The sequence below is a fragment of the Malaclemys terrapin genome, chromosome 1 (assembly GCF_027887155.1).
Source record: "Malaclemys terrapin pileata isolate rMalTer1 chromosome 1, rMalTer1.hap1, whole genome shotgun sequence".
Taxonomy (NCBI): Eukaryota; Metazoa; Chordata; order Testudines; family Emydidae; genus Malaclemys; species Malaclemys terrapin.
The window spans coordinates 145,499,412-145,522,026 of record NC_071505.1 but is presented as its reverse complement, the minus strand read 5'-3'; the positions used below and the strand labels follow the sequence as shown (position 1 = coordinate 145,522,026).

The window sequence follows — 22,615 nt, the reverse complement described above, 5'->3', positions numbered from 1 at the left end:
TAAATTACAACATGGTTTTACGAAGGGCAGATCGTGCCAAACGAATCTGATCTCCTTCTTTGAGAAAGTAACGGATTTATTAGATAAGGGAAATGCGGTGGACCTAATATACCTGGATTTCAGTAAAGCGTTTGATACTGTACCCCATGAGGAATTATTGGTTAAACTGAAAAACATGGGGATCGATATGAAAATCCAGAAGTGGATAAGGAATTGGTTACTGAGGAGAATGCAGCGGGTTGTATTAAAGGGTGAACTGTCAGGTTGGAGGGAGGTTACTAGTGGAGTGCCTCAAGGTTCGGTTTTGGGACCCATTTTATTTAATCTATTTATAACTGACCTCGGAACCGATTGCAGGAGTGGGCTGATAAAATTTGCGGATGATACGAAGGTGGGAGGCGTTGTAAATTCGGAGGAGGACAGGGATATCCTGCAGGGAGACTTGAATGAGCTTGTGAATTGGAGTATCAGAAATAAGATGAAATTTAATAGTGAAAAGTGTAAGGTGATGCATTTGGGGATGACTAATAACAATTTTAGTTACAAGATGGGGACGCATTGGTTAGAAGTTATGGAAGAGGAGAAGGACCTAGGGGTTCTTGTAGACCGCAGGATGACTATGAGTCGACAATGTGACGTGGCGGTGAAAAAAGCCAATGCTGTCTTGGGATGCATTAGGCGAGGTATATCTAGTAGGGATAAGGAGGTCCTGCTTCCGTTGTACAAGGCACTGGTGAGACCTCATTTGGAGTACTGTGTGCAGTTCTGGTCTCCCATGTTTAAAAAAGATGAACTCAAACTGGAACGGGTGCAGAGAAGGGCGACTAGGATGATCAGAGGAATGGAAAACCTGTCGTATGAAAGGAGACTAGAGGAGCTCGGGTTGTTTAGTCTGACAAAGCGAAGGCTGAGAGGGGATATGATTGCTATCTTTAAATATATTAGAGGGATTAATACAAGGGAGGGAGAAGAATTATTCCAGCTTAGTACTAACGTGGATACCAGAATGAATGGATACAAACTGGCCGTGGGGAAGTTCAGACTTGAAATTAGACGAAGGTTTCTGACCGTCAGAGGGGTGAAATATTGGAACGGCCTACCGAGGGAAACGGTGGGGGCGACGGACCTGTCTGGTTTTAAGATAAAGTTAGATAAGTTTATGGAGGGAATGGTTTAATGGTAAAACATAGTAGTCAAGGAAAGCCAAGCAATGGTGGGTAAATAGTATAATGGCTAACGGGGTCGGGCTGGAGACTCTTGCCTATATGCTCGGGGTCTTACTGATCGCCACATTTGGGGTTGGGAAGGAATTTTCCTCCAGGGCAGATTGGCTGAGCCTCTGGAGGTTTTTTGCCTTCCTCCGCAGCATGGGGCAGGGATCTCTAGCAGGAGGGTCTCTGCCGATTGAAGTCACTAAAAACAGGATTGGGGACTTCAACAGCAGAGTCCAGGGAAGGGGTAGGGACGGTTTTATGGCCTGCAGCATGCAGGGGGTCAGACCAGATGATCATAATGGTCCCTTCTGACCTTAAAGTCTATGAGTCTATGAGACACTATTCGTGAATTCAGGTTGAATTCAAAATACAGTTTTGGCTGGAAAAATTTCATTTTTTCCCCTTTGAAAAGTCAAAACAGTTCATTTCAACCATTTGGAGCTCATTTTAAAGTGGAGGGGTTTTTTTCTTCAAAATTTAGCTATATTTTTTTTTTTTAGGTGAACCTCTCTCCTGAAAATTCCATGAAGTCTCTCCACCCCCCACCCCGCACAGCGAAATTCTTTTCTGATCTAAAAACACCCTGAAAAAACAAAATGAAAACAAATTTTGTTTTGTTTCAGTTTAATTTTGTTTCTGCAGGGTTTTGATACAAAAAAAAGTTTTGGGGTTTTGTTTTGGTTTTTCATTTTGGCAACAAAAGAAAACAAAAAAGTCCGTTTTGGTTAGAAACAAATTGAGTTTTTGTTTTTTTGTTTTCATTTTTTTTTCCAGATTTTTTGGTTCAGACCCTGAACCAGAAAAACAATTATTTGCTCAGCTTGACTTAGGAGCCTAAGTCTCATTGGCTTTCAGTGACACTTAGGCTCCAAGCTGCCTAAGTCCTTTTTGAAAATGGGTTTGGGGCCAGATTTTTAAAGGTATTTAGGCACCTAAAGATGTAGATATGAGCCTAATGGGATTTTGAAAAGCTCCTATTTGCCTAAGTCCCATTGAAATCACACTAGATGCTTTTCAAAATTTTACCCTTTTAGTTGTGACATTCATTAGATGACTGCATGCATACAAGGAACGGATGTGTTGAGTAAGAAAACATAATTCCCTTTCCCCCCCTCCACACACACAACAAGAGATCTTATTTCAACTTTCCAAACCACTTTGCCTTTGCACAGAGAACACGAATGAAAATGATAACCCAAAGGTGAACATTTCAGGAGGTTATGCGTAAGTGAGGGTTTATGCAAACTTATGTAACTTTAACCATACTGGTCACTCCTGAGTGGTTGCTATTAAAAGAGTACCATAGTTAATATTTATTCTGCATACCCTCCACTGTTCAGAAGCCTTGCTGACAAGTAAGGTTTTTTGTTTTAGCCATCAATTTATGGAGTATAATCATGTATAATACAGGACTCCTGCATTAATCAAATCCCAGTGGAGGTCCAGAAGCTAGTAGTTTAATATATGACAGATTTTCACGTGCTGTAACCGAAACTATATACTGTGCATAAAAGGTGCTCTCCTCCCTTTCTGTTGTCCTTCCAAACTTTGCATTACAAATATGACTGACAAGCAACAGACTTCTCCCTCGCATGCCCTCTCTATATCTCTATCTGCTTTGCCTAATTTTCAAGAACTCAATTGCACAGAAATCTAAAAATGGCAGAAAGCTGGGAAGAAGAGAGACACCAGAGAGTTCTTCACCACATTACCCCTGCAACCTCTCAGATTAGTTTAGTTTCTTCTTTCTGCCTGCACTACCTCTCCGTCCGTGGAGATGTTCAGAAATTACATAGCTTTGATGCCTCTTTCTAGGCGTCTCAATTCCAGCAGGTGCAGTGCTATGTGACCTTCCAATGGAAAAGAAGTCCGGAGTGTTCACAAACAGTTCCATCCAGGCTGCCATTCCTGTGCTGATTATCCTCACAATACTGAGTACTGAATTTGTGAGTCACTGGAATCCAATCCCACATTTCCTGCAAAAGTCAATGGAATTTTCCACCCGTGGGTATCAGCAAGCTAAGAATGGAAGCAATACAAATTGCTTCCCAGATCTGCAATGTGCTAGACTCCATCCATTTCTTTCTTGGTTCTGGGAACTATATCTTCTCCCTTCATGGGGTGATGAGACCAATCTATTTCTCCATAAAGATTTGCTCCATAAGAACATAACTGCTTGTTTCCTCACTACAATTTTTGGCCAATCATTGAATTATCAATTCACGGCAAGATCTTCAAAAGGATAGAGATGAGGCTGAAAGGCTGTTTGCACAGTTGTTGAATTGGCAGAGAAACAGCCAGGATTTTTAAGAAGCTCTTTTCAGTCTCACATATGATTCTATGAAAAGGTCCACAGAAGGGCAACAAAGATGGTTACAGGGATGAATTTAGGAGGAGAAGGGACTTATTAGAGTACACACACACAAAGAATTAGACATTGAGACATTCAGCGTTAGAAGGGTATAATGAAAGCTGAGCTGTCACTTCTTTTAAGATGCCTCCAAGTCTAAGAATCTGTAGAAATATTAGTAAATTTAGAACCAGGAACAATAATACTTTCCATTTCTATAGGATTTCTGAAAGGTCACCCTATAGTTCACCTTGACCAAACGACATGTTAAAGCAACAACTTACCCTGTTTACACCAGGATTTTAAAATGTGCTAGCGATCAGATGTTAAGACCAAGACCAAAAAGGGGCTAAGAACCCACAGTGCCAGGCTCCCAGTCCTGCATGCTAATCACTAGGCCATGCTTTCTTAAAGGAAAAGAGACAATAACACCCATACGGATAGTCTGTCACACAATGGCGTGTGCCCATCATGACAGCCACAGGGTTTTCCTGTACTGCATCCACACTCACTCAACCAGATGCTCATTGTAGCTCATTGTCAGCCTTCGGCATAGCCAGCAATAATGTAGTAAATAGATCTGTTTCCTAGACCATACATCACCTACAGAAATTAGTTACAGATACAGACCTATTAATCTGATTCATCTCTGTGGGATCCACAGTGAGCTTCCAGGACACCCTAGAGGAGAAACTGTCTAGCATCAAGAATAGTGCATTGACCACTACAACAATCAGTTGGAAACAATCATTGATATACTAGCCACAAAATGGCCACTGCCCCAATGATGTATATCAGACAAAGTATGGATGCAAAATAATGAATACTTGTGGCACCCTTCTGTGTTGGATATCGAAATATGCAAGGAAATCCTGCAATTTTGCTGCTAAGATTAATCAAATCTGAGATAGTCTCCTCAGCACCAAACAAACCAAGCGGAGACAATGACCAGTGGCCCTTAAACATTCTTGATAGAGTTCGGTACAGTCCAGCAGAGGTCCTGGAAACTCTAGGCCAGTACAGGCTAAGCAGATCCCTGCCCCCAGGCCTACTGCTATGCAAGATTTTTGAATTGTGGGGGGAAAATATAGTAATACTATCTCAAGCCCAACACAGAGACCAAGCTCCACTTATACTGAAATAAAATGCCATTCACAGTAGCTTGTGCAATTCTTCATAATATGACTATCCCTTTTCTCCCTTGTGTGAGTTGATTAACAGTGAAATTGATAACATTTAAATTCTGTAATAAGGCTTCAGAGTTAACACCAGCAGTTCACCTGGAGACTCTGGTCAACTCAGGAGCCTCTGATAATTTTATGGAGGAGGATGTGGCTAAGGCCCATGGGATCCCTGCAGTGTGTAAGAATTCTCTGTATCTGGCGGAAACCATTTATGGGTTGCTCCTAGCCTTGGTGCTGGTCATCCACCAGACCACCCATTAGCAGTAATTACTCTTCTGGGTCACTGGGACCCTCTTCGGTTCGGGTTGATTCAGGGCCCGCCACTCTCCGGTCATCCTGGGAATGCCCTGGCTTGTTGCCCATGACCTCCCACAAACGACAGCCTTGCACTTTTTACTAGTGCAAGCTCACCCCATCCATGTCCTCACCGACTACAAGAACCTTGAATTTCTGAAGATGGTTCAGCACCTATTTCAGCGCTGGTCCTGCTTCTTCACACGAATCAACTCCATGGTGGCCCAAAGACCAGGAATGGGAAGGCAGATGCATTATCACAAAAGGCTGACAAAGTTGGTGCATTTTATACTATGTTGCGGTCTCCCCACTGCCCAGGAAACAGTCCATCTGTTGGAAGACAACATCTTTCACCTTCATGGACTGCCCACAAGTGTAATATCTCACCAAGGGTCCCAGTTCGTTTCCTGCTTTTGCCAGGAATTTTTGCATCTATTTGCTTACCATCCCTATCATATCAATGGCCAGGCAGAGAGAGTGATACCTATGCTGCTTCCTAAATTACAACCAGGGCAATTGGCTGGCACTCATTCCCCAGGCAGAATTTGCCTACAAGTCCATGCATGCCATCACCCACCAGACCTCTTTCTTCACAAATGCCCACTGTTGCTGACCTCACTGCACACATCCACCAAGTACACCAAGAACTCAGGCACTGGTTAGCACAGACTAACACAGCATACACGCGCCCACTGACACTGTCAGCTGACCCCTAACCTCAAGGTCAGGGATAAGCTTTGGCAATCTGTCCAAAACCCTTGCTCCCACTTATCCATCTGAAAATTGGACTTCACATACTTAGGGATCTTTTGCAATCATAGAACAACTTAACCTGGTAGCCTTTCAATGGCAGCTATAAGAATCCCTCAAGGTCTACCTTGTGTTCTCTCTACTGAAACCTTTCACTGAGAATCTCTTCCCATAATGCACTACTCCTCCCCCTCTGCCGATAACCAAACAGGACGAAGAGGAATACATGGGCCAACAGATTCTAGAATCCCACCAAGCCTGGGGAAGACTCCAATATCTGATTGACTTGGAGGGATATTGCGTTTGTGGTAAACCATCCATGCCCCAGACCGCCTGAGCACCTTCCACCAGACCTACCCAAAGAAACACGGCCCAAGGTCTCCTGGGGGTACTGTCAGGCACCGGACCAGCTAGGAGCAGCTGCTGGCCTTCTCCGACTAACTGCGCTGCTAGGCAACCAATGAGCCCAGCTGCACTGCCTTAGAACTCTCAGAGTGGCCACAGCTCCTGATTGGCTGCTGGGGTAGCAGTCCTGTTTATAAGCCTGGCCCCCACAGCCAGTCAGTGGCTGCTCAGCACACACCACACCTGCAGCTGCGCTTGCCCTTCCTCCAGCCCTTGTTCCAGTCTCTGCTCCAGCCCCTGCTCCCCTCTGGCTTTGACCCCCAGCTCTGCCTCTGATTTATGACCCTGGATGACCCTCAGGTTCTGGCATTCAGCTTCTATCTCTCCGGTACTTATCCATGGCTATGTTTCTCGCTTACCACTCTGGTTTACCGTCTCCAGCTCTGGCATTTGGCCTCTGCCCCTCCAGTACTAACCCTCAGCTCATTTCCTGGACTCCACCCACCCTGGACCCAGCAGGCCAAACTTTCACCTTCACTACTAGGCCTGATCGCCCACAGCCTGGTCAGCAATAGTATTGCACTGCACTACACTGGTTATATTTAAGTTGCATATGGAAAGTTATCTTAACTTTTAATTATGGAATTATAGATTCTGGATCACCAAACTGCAGCCTCCCCAAAAAGCAACAGTTTGTCAAGCTACCAGAAGGTGGCCCAGTTTGTCCTCATTTAAAGGAAGCAATGCTGGCCATATGAAGTATACAATAGTCTGACTCACACTTAGGAAACAGGCACTTCATTCCAATAACTCTGCCAACAATTGCCCTGTTTCTAACATCTCTTTCTAGGGCAAACTAGTCAAGATGATAATGGAGACCAAACCCTAACATCTGACCGCTGCAATTATCCTAGACCACACACAATTGCTTTTCAGACCAGAGACAACACCATGATAGCTGTTGTGACACTTGTTAAAAAAATTATGGCAATGGACAGGTGGTAAATATCCAAGCTTAAACATCCATGGATCTCTCAGCTGCCTTTGACTTCATCAGCTATGTTCTCATGGGAGAAACTCTTTTTGTGATCTCAGACAAATCCCAAAGAGACTTGACAGGCAATTGGTCTTCTTTCCCCCCGCAACCCCTCTCTCTTCCCCAAGAACCCTTGTATGTGGAGTCCTGCAGGGTTCAATCTCATTTACTTTTTAGCACAAACACCCACACCTGCATACACATTCACTCACAATCTTTATTTCAGCAAATATGGTTACCGCATTGACCCAGGGTTACCAGGGCCCGGTAGAAATAAGCACATGCATAAACAGTATTGCAGGGGTTCTCAACATTTTTCTTTCTGAGGCCCCCTCCAGGATACTATAAAAACTCCACATGTGCCACAATAACTGGTTTTCTGAGTATAAAAGCCAGTGCTGGCATTAGGGGGTAGCAACCAGGGTAACTGCCTGGGGCCCCACGCTACAGGGGCCCCATGCCACATGAAGCTACATTGCTCAGGCTTCAGCTTCAGCCCCAGGTGACATGGCTCAGGGCCCTGGGCTTCAGACCCATGTGTTGGGGCTTCGGCTTTCTACCCTGGGCCCCGGCGAGTCTAATGCTGGCCCTGCTTGGCCTTCTTGTGGCCCCCTGGTTGAGAATCACGGCAGTATTGAATAGCAAGTGGCTCAAACTCAGCCTAGGTAAAACCAAGGTGATGCCTATCAGAAGAGAGGAACACAGAGAAAGACTAGCTAGAAAATCAGCATCACCTTCAATTCATGGCTTCTTTCTTTCAACTGTCAAGGTACCATGCAGCCTTGGGTTCCTTTTGGACTCATCTCTGTTTCTGGAACTACAGTCTTATTCCATTTTGCCAGTAAAATAGCCAGATCATGTCTTCTTCTTGGCTGAGGACCACTTTGGTCCATGCCTGTGTCAGCTCTAAGTTACACTGCTACAATGCACTCTACCTTGGACTGACTGTGAGAGCTACACTGAAATGCCAGTTTGCACAAGACCCAGCATCCTGCCTATGAACAAGAGAGCGCAATGAAAGCACATTACATCAATGCTCCACACACTCCTTTGACTCCCTATTCAGTTCTAAATCTATTTCAAACTCCCAGACCTAATCTTGAAGGCTATTAATGGGCTGCGACATGGGAGAAAGATAGTCTCTCCACCTGTGACACACAAGACAGCTGAGATCAATGGGGATGCTGCAATTAATAGGGCTGAGGAGCAGATGGTACAGTGTTCTCAGCAAAGGCCCATTTCAGAGCAAAGATGTTCCATTTGAAAGGAATGATGCCTTAAAAGTCATTGTTTGGAATTAAAATTTTGAATTTTGATGGATTTTTAATGTGAAAATAGCTCTTTAGTGAACAAATGAACTTGGAGGGGTACAAGATAGTTGAAATACTATTTCCCATGAATATTTTGCCAGCTTTGCAATTCTGCTCAGCAGGAAATCTCTCCCACCAAGTAGAGTAATGCACAATGGGCTGGGTGCATTCATTTTTACTTGTTGCACATTTTGTTTGCTTTCATATGAAGCATCAGGTACTATTCATTACCACAATGCTGGTGAGATATGGGACTTAATGGTCTAATCCAGTTTGTTTAATCCTATGTTCTTACAATTATTGTTAAAGATCTGCTCATTTTAGTGTTTTGTGGGGACCAGACATGTATAGAGGAGCCAGCAACAGCTCTTTCAATGTTGGAAAGTGACATAGTCCAGAGTTATTGGACTCATATTTTATTTATTATTTGTTTTATGTTCTTTGTTAGAGTCAAGAAACCAAGCCACATATTTTTTAATAATGAGAATCTGGATCAGGTTCAGTCTAAATTTAAAAAATATATTCCAATTAAAGAGTTTAATAGATTCATGGCTTTCCCCCCATCTCTTTGCCATATGCATTCAATAATCCCAAGTTCTTTTTCCCCTGGTAATAAGTAGATTTCAGTGACGGTAACATCATGCTTCAAAAGTTCAGTTGGATGGAGGTCTGTTATCATTGTGGCAAACTCCACTTACTGCAAAACTGGGACTCATTTGGACCCTCTGGTCCTCAGGAAACATTCTGTGCTCAGCCCTGAAGGACATACTGGTTCTTGGACAGAAGCAGCATGGCCCCTCACTGCGACGTCCATGTGGTGACCTCTAAAGCACCAATCCTGCACAGGCTTCCATATGCGCTTAACTTTCCTAGTGAGTATCCCAATAAAGTCAGTCAGACACATGTGTAAGAAAGGGTACACAAATGTGCCAATGTTTGCAGTATCATTTGTGTGATTTCAAATGCAAACAGAAACCTGTTATTTTTTTAAATGGCAGTGTTGCTCAGTCCTTGTGTAGCATAACGGCATCCACTGCACTAGATGTTTGATTCTGGGCAATGTCACCGTGGGCTCTGTCAATGCATAGGTTCAGTCAAAAAAGCAAACAACGATGCCTATGGAATGGGATGGAGAATTGTATACAGCAAATACTATAATGCCTTTATATAAATTAATAGTGTGGCCCCATCCAAATACTGCCAGCAGTACTGGTCACCCCATCTCAAAAAGGATAATGAAGAATTAGAAGGGACAGAGAGAAGTACAATGAAAAGGATCCAGGGCCTGGAAAAATTTTCATATGAGGAGAGATTGAAAAGATTGGGATTGTACAATTTACAAAGGAGATGACTAAGAGGGTAGATTATAAAAATTTATAAAATAATGAATGCTAGAGAGGAGATAGATCAGCAGCTTCTGTTCTCCCTGTCTCATAACACAACAAGGAGACATTAAGTTAAAAGTGGCAAATTCAAAACTGAGAAAAGGAAACACTTTTTCACACAATGTGTGATTAAACTGTGGACCTCACTGGCACATAAAGTTGTTGAGGATCTGCTAGGTTAAATAGCCCTGTAGTACCCAGTATTTTCTCCCCATGAAGGTCTGTAATCAAGTCACCTCTCGATCTTCTTTATGATAGGCTAAGTCTCTTACTATAAGGCATTATCTTCAGATCTCAGATTATTTTTGTGGTTCTTTCCTGAACACTTTCCAATTTTTCAACATTCTTTTTAAAACATGGACACCAGAACTGGATGGAGTATTCCAGCATTGGTCTCACCAATGCCATATACAGAGGTAAGATCACCTCCCTACTGCTACATGGTACTCCAAGGATCACATTATTCCTTTTTGCCACAGCACTGCACTGGGAGCTCATGTTCAGTTGTTTGTACAAAATGACGCCTAAATCCTTTTCAGAGTCACTGCTTTCCAGGATATAGCCCCCTCCCCCCTTGTATAGGTGTGGCCTACATTCGTTGTTCCTAGATGTATGACCTTGGAATTGGCTATATTAAAATACATTTTGTTTTAATAGGCCAATGGTACCGAGGGATCCAGATCGCTCTGTAGGACTGCTCTGTCCTCATCAGTATTTACCATTCTTCCAAACATTGTGTCATTTGCAAATTTTATCAGCAGTGATTTTATGTTTACTTCCAGGTCATTGATAAAAATGTTGAATAGCATCAGGCCTAGAACTGATCTCTGTAGAACCCTGTAAGAAACACGCCCATTCAGTGATGATTTCCCCATGGACAACTACTTTTTGGAATCTGTCAGTTAGCCAATTCTTCATCCATTTAACATGTGCTTTATTAATATTGTATAGGGTTAATTTTTAATCAGAATATCATACAAGTCAAACGCCTTACAAAAGTCTAAGTATATTACATCTACACAGCACTTTTTATACTTTATCAACCAAACTTGTAATCTCATCAAAGAATTGAATCAGATTTGTTTGACAAGATCTATTTTGGAAAGGGTCTCTGGCCTGGGTCCACAAAGGGCCCCAGGCTCCTACTGCAATTCCCAAAGCCTGAGATAGGTGCCTCGGCTCCTTATTCAATGAATAGGGAGACAAACACCTAGGAATGGGATCCACAAAAGCCAGCACTCTAGGTGGTGAGCTGCCTAAGTTAGCCAATGGGCGATGCCAATGGGAGAGGTGTGTCCTGAACTACTCCCCTCTGACAGAGATAGGCGTCTAAATCCAGGTTACAGGGTGCATCTATCTTTGCTAGTGATCCACAAATAGGAACCCATCTCCTGGTACCTAAGTAGTTTCTTGTGAGAAGGACTTAGGCCCCTTTCCACACAAAAGAGCCAGAGGAGGAAGAAATAGATGTGGTTTTGCTCCCTCTCCCCCCCCAAACCCCATAACCTTTAGCTCAGTAGGAAGAGCACTCACCTGGGATGTAGAACACCCATGTGCAATTCTCCCATCTGCCAGAGGGGGCAAAAGGATTTGAATTGGGGTCTCCTACTTCTCAGGTAAGTGCTCTAACCCCTGAGCTATGGGATATTCTGGTGTGGGGCTCCCTCAGTCTCTCCTGTTGATGCTGTGCCACTGTGGATAAATCCTTAAAAGAGTCATTGGGCAAAAGAGAAAGAGCAAGAGAGCCTGGTGGCTAAAGCACCCACCTTGGAGGTGGGAAACTCAGGGTCCAGTCTCCCAGCTCTAATGACTCTTTCATTATTTACACAAAGTGGAACAACTTTAATAGGAGAGAGTCACAGACTGAGGGCAGCCTATATTAGAATTTCCCAATCCCATAGCTTAGTGGTTAGAGAACTCAGAGATGTGGGAGTCCTCTGCTCAAATCCTTTCTCCCTCCCTGTCTGAGGGAGGAATTGAAAGCAGATCTCCCACAGCCCAACTGAGTGCTCTAATACCTAGTAACAAGTTATACAGTGGGCACAGGCAGCACCACCACCTCCTCCTCTAGCTGCATTTTGAATTGTGACCAATCTCTTAGAGATGCTCAGAGGCTGCCTACTGGAATGGGCCTCGCAGGCAAGAGAGGTGGATGAATACCTATCTTCCCCCAGAGCATGGTGACTCTGATGAGAGATAGGTGTCCGGACACTGAGATGGAAGTAGCACTGCGCATGCTCAAAGGTAGAACCTGGTGCCAAGGGAACTGGTGCCAAGTGAGTTTAGGCACCTACAGGGTTGGGCAGCAGCTGAGTAGGAGTTTCGTGGATTGCAGTGGAGCCTAAAACCAGGAATTAAGGGCCTAAGTACATTTGTGGATCTGGGGCTCTGAGTTTCTAGACACCATTGCCATCACAAGAGAAAATAAGCAAATGAAAAATTAAAAATCATATTCCAGAACTATAAAATCTATTTTTAAGAGTCCCACGGGCAAGCAGTGATGTTGCAAATGCAGGTCACTCATATGTTATGACCAACTGGGAATACAGTTTTTAATTAATTTTATGCTACCCTCAATGTATCTGCTGATTTTGCCCCATCATTGTCGCTTTTCCTATGCTCTGGAAATCATGACTCTTAACTTTATTGAGCAGTAAGAGGGTGTTGCCCTGAAACCTTACATATTAAAATCCACTATCAGAATAGATGGGCAGGGTTCTTGGTTAATAGAATTCTGTGGTTTGTATTGTGGTGTAATGGTGTAGAACAGCCATGTCCCCTGGAGTAACAGGAAGAGTCTGTACCTGATCTTCATTCCTAACAGGAAGCAGATCCTGCAACAGCCACACTTTATTGCTATCACAGTTCTTACAACACTCCTTCCACCCAAGGCCGGCTCCAGGCACCAGCCGAGCAAGCTGGTGCTTGGGGTGGCAGATTGAACGAGGCGGCATTCCGCCCAATCCTAGGGTGGCACGGCCGCTTTTTTGTTGTTGTTGTTCTGCTCTGGCCGCCCTGTAGGGGGCGGCAGCGGTGCGGAGGACAGGAGCGCCCTGCAGCAAGCCCGGCAGGGCAGTCCTCGTCCTTCCCTCCCCGCCGACCGGAACGGAGCCCAGGCAGCAGGCGGCGCGCGGCGCTGTGGGAGGGGCCCCGTGGCAGCGCCCCACTGAAGCCCTGGCCGCCCCCCTTCTCTCTCTCTCTCCCGCCTGCTCACTCACCCTGCTAGCCAGTCCCCCTGCACCCACGCTCCAGCGTACAGATCACTGGTTTTTGTTTTTTGGTTTTTTTTGCTTTGCCGTTCTGGCCGCCCCCGGGTTTTTTTTGTTTTTGTTTTTGTTTTTGTTTTTGTTTTTGTTTTTTTATTCTTGGGGCGGCCAAAAAGCCAGAGCCGGCCCTGCTTCCACCTTCCTGGACATTGACAGCTCAGCATTCTTGAATTTACATGCCATATCAGAAAGTGTACATTTCACTGGTGTCACAAAGGGCCCCATCCCAAAACGGGCACTTATTGCATGCAAAACATGCAGCTGTGGGAAGTAAATGCATTCCAGAAACTTGTCAGTCTCTCTCACAGGTGCCATACAATCACCCATTTTAAGAGGCCATTGCATGCTCTGTTAACAATTTATGTGCACATTTATTAAAATAATGCCCTAAACTTTTGAAATCATAGATCTCAAGGTGTATAACAGAACTGCATTCAGCCCAAAATTTTCACCCTTGGGGCCTAAACTTAGGCACCTACATCCATATTTAGCCCCCTAAATTATCAGGCTGGCTGATCTTCAGAAGGGCTGAGCCCAAACAGCTCCTACTGAAGTCAAGGCTGCTAAACAGTAACCGTGGACTTACCTGTCACATCATTTACAAAATCCCAAGTGGTTAATAGCAAGAAAATGAATAGCTAAGGACATCATATGGCTTGCTCAGCATAAGTCCGAGAGGTGGCTTTAAGCCCTGGGTTCAGCAACTGAGTCCTACAGTCTGATCTATTTGTGCTAGCTGCCCATGGCCCTCCGGGTCTGTTCCAGCTGCTGGGGATCAGATGGATGCACAGATGCTAGAGCCAGGCCCCCATCCCACAGGCTGGGGAGAGAGGGGTGTAGAAACCTCGGAGGCTCTATGCCACTCGAGGATTCCCTTTGGCAGGGTGAATCTTTAGATAGTGGGATTCACCAGCTTTAGGATTGCTTTGTGTTGCCAGCATGGTGCAAAGCAGACCTAATGCTCCAGAGAATCAGTACCTAACACCTTTAACATTTTCAATTTTGTTCAGACTTGACATGATTCTTCAGTCTTCATGAGAGCCCCCAAACTGGTCAAGGCTGACGAACATCAGTTATGTAGTTTTAAAGTTATTTAGATATAAGACTGGCAAATCAGGGGTCCCAAATGGGGACAACTTATTTAAGGCCATCCTGAACCTAGTGGGCTGCAGAGCAGCTAGTGGTGGGCTGCAGGGAACTGGCCGGTCAATGATGCTGGCTCTCTTCCTGGTTTTTCAGCTGCCAAATTGCATTAAAAGAAGCTAAAAATACATTAAATACTTTCCTTTCCTAACATTACTTCACCATGTAAGCAATTGCTGTAGTTGCTACTAGGATGTTATTTGATAACCAGTGGGAGGGGAAGTGAACAGTGCAATCAGAAATAGGAAGCAATCTGCAGTAACGGGGGGGCAGGGAGGTTGTTTTAATGATCATGAGTAGAAGGGGAGGTGTCCATAAGACAATCTTTTTATTAAAATGTGGTCCACGTAAAGAAAATGTTTTGGACTCCAGGCATTAAGCAGTCTTTAACAACATGTTCACAGGTTTTTTTAGACATGGGTCTCTGAGGTTGTAGAAAACGCACTCTTTCTTATATTTGTACTATTTGAGAAACAGTTTGTGATCAGGAAATGAGCATGTATAAGGAGACTGACATGACTGCCAGAGTCTGGCTCTGGGCCACAGGAAAGCTGGTGCAACGGGCGACCTGGGGATTACGCTGATGCAATGGGAACTACTAGGTGATGCAGAGCCAGGGTAGCACCTCTGTGCCAACAGCAGTGCACATTCTCTGGAGAACGGGTATATGGCTGGTGCATCACTGCACCCGACAATCCCTACCTATTGGAACAGCCCCTTTAGGCCATAAATAGAGCACAAATAATAGCTGCCTTCAAGATGCTCTAATTTATGCTGGGGCTAGGTCCGTCCCTGACCTAAGATCTTTGGAGACCCTTTTTGGTCTTGTGCCGAGCACAAATCAGACTAGAGAAAGTGGCCCTAAGATTGTGCATTCAATCTCACCATTTGCATTTCTTTCCTTTTGGTTGCTTAACTGCACAACCTTAACATGAAAAGACAGGGATTTTTTGTTTGTTTGTTTTGCATTTATACCTGAATATAAAGGACCAGTTTGTGATACCTTTACTCACAGTGAATGGTACCTTTTACCATGAGTAGTCCACTGAAGTCAATTGTAAGAAACTACTCAATGTGAGATGAGGTATCACAATCTGGCCCAAAGCAATGAGAAACTTACATCACCACTGCACTGTATTTAAAATGGGATTTTCACACTGCAGCAAACTTTTTTTAAGGGAGCAGTGATAAAGAAATGGCCATGGTTCCTTCTGTTCTGTATTTCTATTAGCTTGCAGGAAAATGAAGTCACAGTCCTTCTACTTGTCATATCACCGTCTGTTGCATGACAGAAGAGTCTGAGTTTTAATCGTGTGTGTTGCTAGTATTATTATGTCACTGCAGAATCTAGTAAAGCCAGCCAGTGACGGCTATGTCTTCACTGCACACTAAAAAGGTGTGTTTTCACACTGAGATAGCTAACTCAAGATAGCTATGTTAGTGTAAAATCTGAGTGGAGACAAGGCACAGGAAGTTTTTACCTTGATGTAGCTAGAGATGAAAGCCCCATTTAATACACTGAGAGATATGGTAAACAGAAACTAGTAAGAAACAGTATAAAGAACTTGTGAAAAGGGTATGTCTGGTATACTGGCCAATTTCCAAAAGTCCCACTTTAACACAAAGGATTTTCTTGAAAGTGAGACTTGGTTTCATATGAGAGATGGTGTGATTCTATTGGCATGCACATGATGATATAGGTCCATGGAATCTTCTGGTTCAGAAAAGGTCCCCAGTGGATCAGGCAGTCCAGTCCAGTCTTCTCCTTCCTCCCACCACATCAGAGCATGACTCAAATGGTAAATATGTAACAATGCCCTTTTCTGTCACCTTCTCCTCAAGCAGGCGCGTCTCCCCGACTTTTTCTGTACTCTCCTCACATTTGCTAAACTAATGTATTTATCTGAGTAGGTACCTGTGTTCCTCCTCATTCTAGCCCTTATATACCCCAGAGATCCAAGGGATACTCAAGTGGCTACACCACATGTCCTAAATTATAAAACCTTCATATTTTTAGATCTGGTCGCTTCTCTTTTCTGTTTTATATCTTTTCATGGCAGTCAACAAACTCTGTGACTCAGCTGGACAATATAACATGGCTTTTGCCTCCCTGCCACCATTTTTGTGCCCTTTATACAATGGCTCACCTTGCTGTTTCTGCATGGTAGTGAAATCTTCAAAAGTGAGGGTACGCACAGGGGGCCTCCAGAACGCATATGTTTCCATAATGGCCTCCAGGCCGGTTCTGTGGAATGAAAATAGAGCAAGGAAAGAAAATGTCAAACAGCTAGCAAGTATATCAGCTTCAATAAAGAAATAGTCCTAACCTCATTTGACAAACTGCCAATGGCCACTATAAAGTCACCTTGACATCTGTGAATTCCTCAAGCAAGCCCTACTGCACAGGTGTTGTTCACAAGAATAAAACTGAATTTTCCCAGTCCAGGATAAGAATAGATTGTATCAGTATTCCAATTATTTTTCTTTTTAACCAGGACCCTAAAATCTCTATACTCTTTGTGGGGGACAGTTTTGATGGTTAATTCTTTGCTGCGGACTTTTCCAAGCTGCGCAGCATGAAATCTGTGTGTGTGTCTCTCTCTCTCTCTCTCACTCACACACACAGGCAAGATGGGATTCAACCTAGTGAACTTCAAGAAGATGTGAGGAGGGAGGATTTTTTATGAAATTGCCCCTTGCCCTTTCCCCCATATTTTGGATACCTATCTGAACCATGTTCCTTTCAAAATCAGTCTGGAACCTTAACCAAAGGAGGCTCTCTTGGGAGAGCCCCATTGTTTTCTAGTTTTGCCTGGGTCAGAAATGCAGTGAGAGGCCTTTTCTTGGGATGGCTGGCACCTCCACTTTGGGTTTCTAGCCCAAAACAAGTGAAGAAACAGACAGGAAAAAAAAGTGAGCTGAAATTTTCTTGGCTTCCTAAAGTGGTTGGGTTTCACCTTGAAGGTGTCAGGTGGGTTATTTGTTTACAGCTATCCTTAAATGCCTTGATTTTAAGTTCTTAGTATACAGGTAGGACTATGAAGAAGAGTTAGCAGGAAAAGAGCTGTATGGTCTTTATGGGATCCTCCTCCCCAAATCTGTTCTCCTTTCTAGAGTGAAATCTGCTCAACTCATCCCATGATTGCTTCATTTCTGTCTGTCTTTCAATAGCACGTTGGCTCCCTTGTACTGATTAAGCACAGCTAAGCGATGCTTCATTAAATGTGCAAATGTATCCCCTTTCAGTGCAAGTGGCTCTAACATCCCCAGAGCCTCTCAGCAGACTAAGTGCTGATACTGCAGCTGGCTTTTGCCTTTGAAAATGTCTTCCTGCACGTGCCTCCACTCACGTAGTTAACTTTTCATAGTCGCCCCGGAAGCTTGGATGCTTTAAATATATTGGAGTTGGCAAACCAAACTCTCTGTATTTTAAGAGGAGGTTTAGAGGAAAGATTGTTGCCTGGTGTTTATTAGCTGCTAAGCTGTTAGAAGTAGGAACAGAAGACATCTCCACATAGCAGGCTCACACCAGCACTGAATATATTACAACACAACTATTTGGTTAATACGGAGGCCTTTGGCAGCTCATGGAGCTCAGAGACAAGACAACATAACCCGTAAACCAAAAAGCTAAACCTAGAACTGTGTGTTGAAGCTGCATGTACGATGTTGGCATCTCCAGGACCTTACAAATGTCTTCTCTCCTTTGCTGAGAAATCAGCTCCCGTGTCACGCCAGTGTGTTAGCTCTTTCTGCTTCTCACACAGAAAAGTGAAGCTGTGGCGAGACAGGTACAGTTTCTTGGTCTCATGAAACCAGCAACAGCCCAAATCCTGAGGGAGGATTTCCTGTCACATGAAAACTAAAGGGAATAAAGGTTCCAGCAATGTTAACTTGGCTGTTTTGCACGTCCCATACTGAACAGTAACATGTCAACCCACATTACTCACTAGAAAAGAGGATCCATGCACAGTGTGACTGAGCTAATAGTTAATTAACTGAGTTAATTCCTCCCTGGTCACACAGTAGCAGATGTAAAGGTAGCCATCTTACAGCAAAAAATCTTCAGGACCAGACTCCAAAGAGAAACTGCTGAGCTTCAGTTCATTTGCAAATTTGACACCATCAGATCAGGATTAAACAAAGACTGTGAATGGCTAGCCAACTACAAAAGCAGTTTCTCCTCCCTTGGTGTTCACACCTCAACTGCTAGCAGAGCACCTCACCCTCCCTGATTGAACTAACCTCGTTGTCTCCAGACTGATTCTTGCCTGTATATTTATACCTGCCTCTGGAAATTTCCATTACATGCGTCTGACGAAGTGGGTATTCACCCACGAAAGCTTATGCTCCAATACATCTTTTAGTCTTAAAGGTGCCACAGGACTCTCTGTTGCTTGAGTTAATAGTGTTCTTAGACCCTTAGCCTTTGCATATCATTCTCTGTCCCAGAACCTGACCTCCAGCGCCAGTATGCCAATGTGGCCTCCAGTCAGCCTGTGGCTCAGAGGAGCAGAAATGCCCCTCCCCCATCCTGGGTCCTGCACCAAGCATGGCTCAGCTTGACCCCGAGCTCTAGCTCGCCGAGTCTAACTGTATAACCCTTCATTGTAATTACACAGGTTTGGGTATTTCTTTTTTTTTTTTTTTTTTTTGAGGAAAAAAAGGGAATAATTTGGAACAAATGAAAAGCAAAACAGAACTAAAATGCAGAGCTCTTTGGTGAGTAGAGCTTTCAGTCTCAGGACTAAACTGTGCCCGTCAGGTACAGCTCGGAGTAAAGGACCGTGTGGAGCTGCACCATGCCAGGGGCACCATGGGAATACCCACTTGTAGGGGAAGTGAGCCCATTAATACACAAGCTCATCCCACTCTGTGTGCCCGTGCAGAGGGGAGGGCAAGGCCAGGGCCCTGCTTCTTCTTTGTCCCCTTTAGTGTGCTCCAGTGGGAGTAGGAGTAGTTGCTTATGCAATGCATCTATCTATAAATGCTCAAGTCATGCAAGCCGCGCATGGCAGAGGTAGAAAAATAACCTAGTTCTCCTGTATGCTAGTTTACTGCCTGAACCACAAGGCCATCCTTTCCCTTCCTGCAGTCCCCTGCCTCATTCACTACATAACTCCCAACAGCTGCAACAAATGAGATAGGATTCTTCCACACAACAGCCGCATTTACTAAACAACTCTGCTTTATTCACCTTCCATTCTTTTCAGTGAATGAGGTAGGGGTCCTGTGGAAAAAGTAGTATGTGATCATGTCATTAACGAGTGTATCATGCATACGCACAAGGGGGGAGAATTAAGATTTCATGAGCTAACTTTTGAGTCCTTAACTTTGCAACCTTAATAATATTGTTTTAGTGCGGTTTTTCTATGTAGATTTTCCTATTTTTTTTTTTTTTAAGAAAACTGAAGAAAAAAAAATCCATCATCAGCAACTCGAATGAACATCCCCTGCAGAAGAGATGATCAACTGGGTTTGACCCCAGGATCTTCAGAGCCAGAGTACTGACCTCTACCACTAGAGCTAAATCAGTTACTTCATTAGCTACTATCAGTAGCAGGCTTTTATTCTGTATGTGCACTAGCCACTAGAGGGGGGAAGCAACAGGCACTTTCTAAGCCGGTTACAAAAATGTTTGCAAGACGGTAGTAAATGTTGAAAATTAAGATCCCTTGGATCGATTCCTGATAGGGGAGTGTTGTCTAGTGGTTATAGCAGGTGATTGCAAGTGCTATTTGTTTGTTAAGGATGCTTTTCTTTTATAAAGTGCTCTTTCATTGTTGGGTCACAAAGCTCTTTGGCCTTGATTCAGCAAAGCACTTAATCATATGCCCACATGTTATAAAAGTAAATGGGATTGAGACGCACTTAAAATTAAACAGGTGCTTAAGTGCTTTTCTGAATTGGGATTACTCCACATGCTGAGCTCCTCTGAAATATCTAACCACTTATTTTGGTGCCTGAAGGGGAGCCGCTGTGCTCTTTTGAAAACCTGGCCCATAGAGCACTGGAGAATATCCGCATAATCTCCATTTTCCTTTTCACAGAATCCCACTCAACTGTCTGTCCAGCCACAAATCCTCCCCCTCTCACACCATCTTATGAAGGGGGAGGGGGGAATATCTGAAGAGGATTCACTGCTAGCTTTATTTTAATAAGGTCGGCCCCTTTAATGGGTATCCAGAATTTGCTCTCTTTTTTTCGCTTGATTTTTTTATTTTCAATGCTATAAAGTTTTAATACTGGGCAATAAATGAAACAATTCCATTGTCTGAAAAATGAAAAAAGATGTCCCAGATATCTGTGTGTGTGTCAATAATCCATTCCATATGGCTGGCCCAGCCATGCTTGCTGCATGCAGAATTCATGTCACCATTTCATTGTTCACTCAGGAAGCCAATCCATAGGCTCCAAGTATCCTTCCTGCGTCTCCTTCCCTATCCAAAGACTCTGATTGCTCCTGGCACAGCCTATCCTTGTTCATCTCAGCTGCCAGAGATCTAAGTAAAGGGAAGAGTGATTGCATGCCCATGGCTTAGGGTTTTCTTTCCCTTTGTCCTCTCCCCCTACATTTGCAGATTGTTACTTTTTAACATGTGAGTTGCCTCCTGCTGGTTGCAGGAAATACCACATCCCAGAGGAATGAGGCGCCCATACAAAAGAGATTCAAGCAGGTCTCCAAAATATGTCTTGCAATTTTGCATCTGTAGATTGGCTAGCTAAACATTCAGCTGCCTGATCTGCATGTGCAATTCAGAAGCTATTTTAGAAAATTGTGGTTCCCACACTCCTGCCACTTTTCAGGAAACCAACCAAACCATAGCTATTTATCTTAGGTACTTGTCTAGGCCTCATCACCCTGCTATCTGTCCACCTCACTGTTTTTCATTTATTTACGCTCACAACATACCTGTGAGGTAAGGCAGTATCTGAGGCACAGAGAGACTTGCCCAAGATCACACAGGTGGTGTGTGGCAAAGAAAGGAATCGAATCTAGGTTTCCCAAGTATTAGGTTATTCCCCTAATTGTCCTTTCAAAAAACAGTAAGATCACTAGCTACCATCAACTAACATGCTTTAAATGCTAACATTTTTAAAGCCAAGCTCATCACACGGAGCTCTTGGGCATACTCTTGTTTCCTCCATACTGTTTGTTCCTCTTCCTCCAAACACATTTCCTGGTAACCCAGGCAGTGAGCTGTACCGGGATCTGTTATTTCACGCAAATGGCCTAGAACCTGAGGGAGACATGCAATGAAGTGGAAAAGCAGGGAGCGAAGAACATTCCAGGCAAATGGCCATGCTAACCCAAATTTCACCCCATCTTCATTAGGTCTATGGTTGACTTGTTGGTTCATGATTTATAATCTGCCTGTTATCTCATTGTTTCTAAGCTCCGCAAGCAGCCAGAGACCACCTTACAAACCACAGAGCTTTGCTGTGATGTATTCAGCATTAGGGTGGGGATTTTATGATGCGAGATCTTCCTTGGATGGATTTGGATAGTCATACAATCATGCAGTTTCCCCAAGGCAGCAGTTAATTCAGCCTTGCCTTGCACTATCAAGCCATGTTGAGCCCGAATGGAGACTTTGGGGGGAAAGTTATGAGCAAATGAAAACCAAAGGTTTATAATGGAGGCCCATCTTGCAGTTTTAATGGCAATATCTAGTCCCTGTGGATGCTGGGGGAGGAAACAAAAATGAAAATGGAACAGTGTAAGAAACAATAGAAAAAAAGTAAAGTGACAGCTTCTATTTCACAGTAATGGCCCCATCACCACACAGAAAGGCAGTTTCTTAGGGGAAAAGCTCAACAGAAAGAGGAGGCCAAATATTTTCCTCTTTTCATTTTGTGCTAGTTTTTCCTTTGCGTTATTTGTTCTGCATCACCTGTTGGAAAACTTTAGTGAAAGACATGATATCAAGATTCAGTGACACTGACGCAGTTCCCATGAAGCTTGTAGAGAGGAGCGCAGCTTCACAAGTCATTCTGTAGCTCCCACTGGTGTTTGTTTATTTAAAGGGAAAGAGGTTTTAATATGAAATCTCAATGAGAAGCTGTGTGCATTCCTGCTTCAGAAATGGGCCTTTCTCAAATTATGCCAGTTTATTTTTCAAAAAAAGACAGCTACGTTTTAAGGAAATGTTTTCCAGCTGCAACCCTGGATGTTATAACTGACAAAAATTGTTGGGGGAAATGGGGGAAGGCACAATACCACATGATAGTTCTTCCTGTCAGCCCCTCCAAGATGAGGCTGGAGCTGGAGGTTAAGGGAAGGAAGAAAAGTTAGCTAGCATTGGTAGGAGTCCCACACACTTAAAGGATCTGTTCC

General features: G+C 43.8%; 1 protein-coding gene across 1 annotated transcript in view; it reads right to left on the bottom strand.

The window, feature by feature from the left end:
- Positions 1–22,615, bottom strand: part of TBX15 (T-box transcription factor 15) — a 133,700-nt gene that overhangs the window by 7,000 nt on the left and 104,085 nt on the right. The window contains exon 7 of the mRNA XM_054042513.1: positions 16,425–16,522. Coding sequence (XP_053898488.1) covers positions 16,425–16,522 — 98 coding nt within the window. The remainder of the gene's footprint in view (positions 1–16,424; positions 16,523–22,615) is intronic.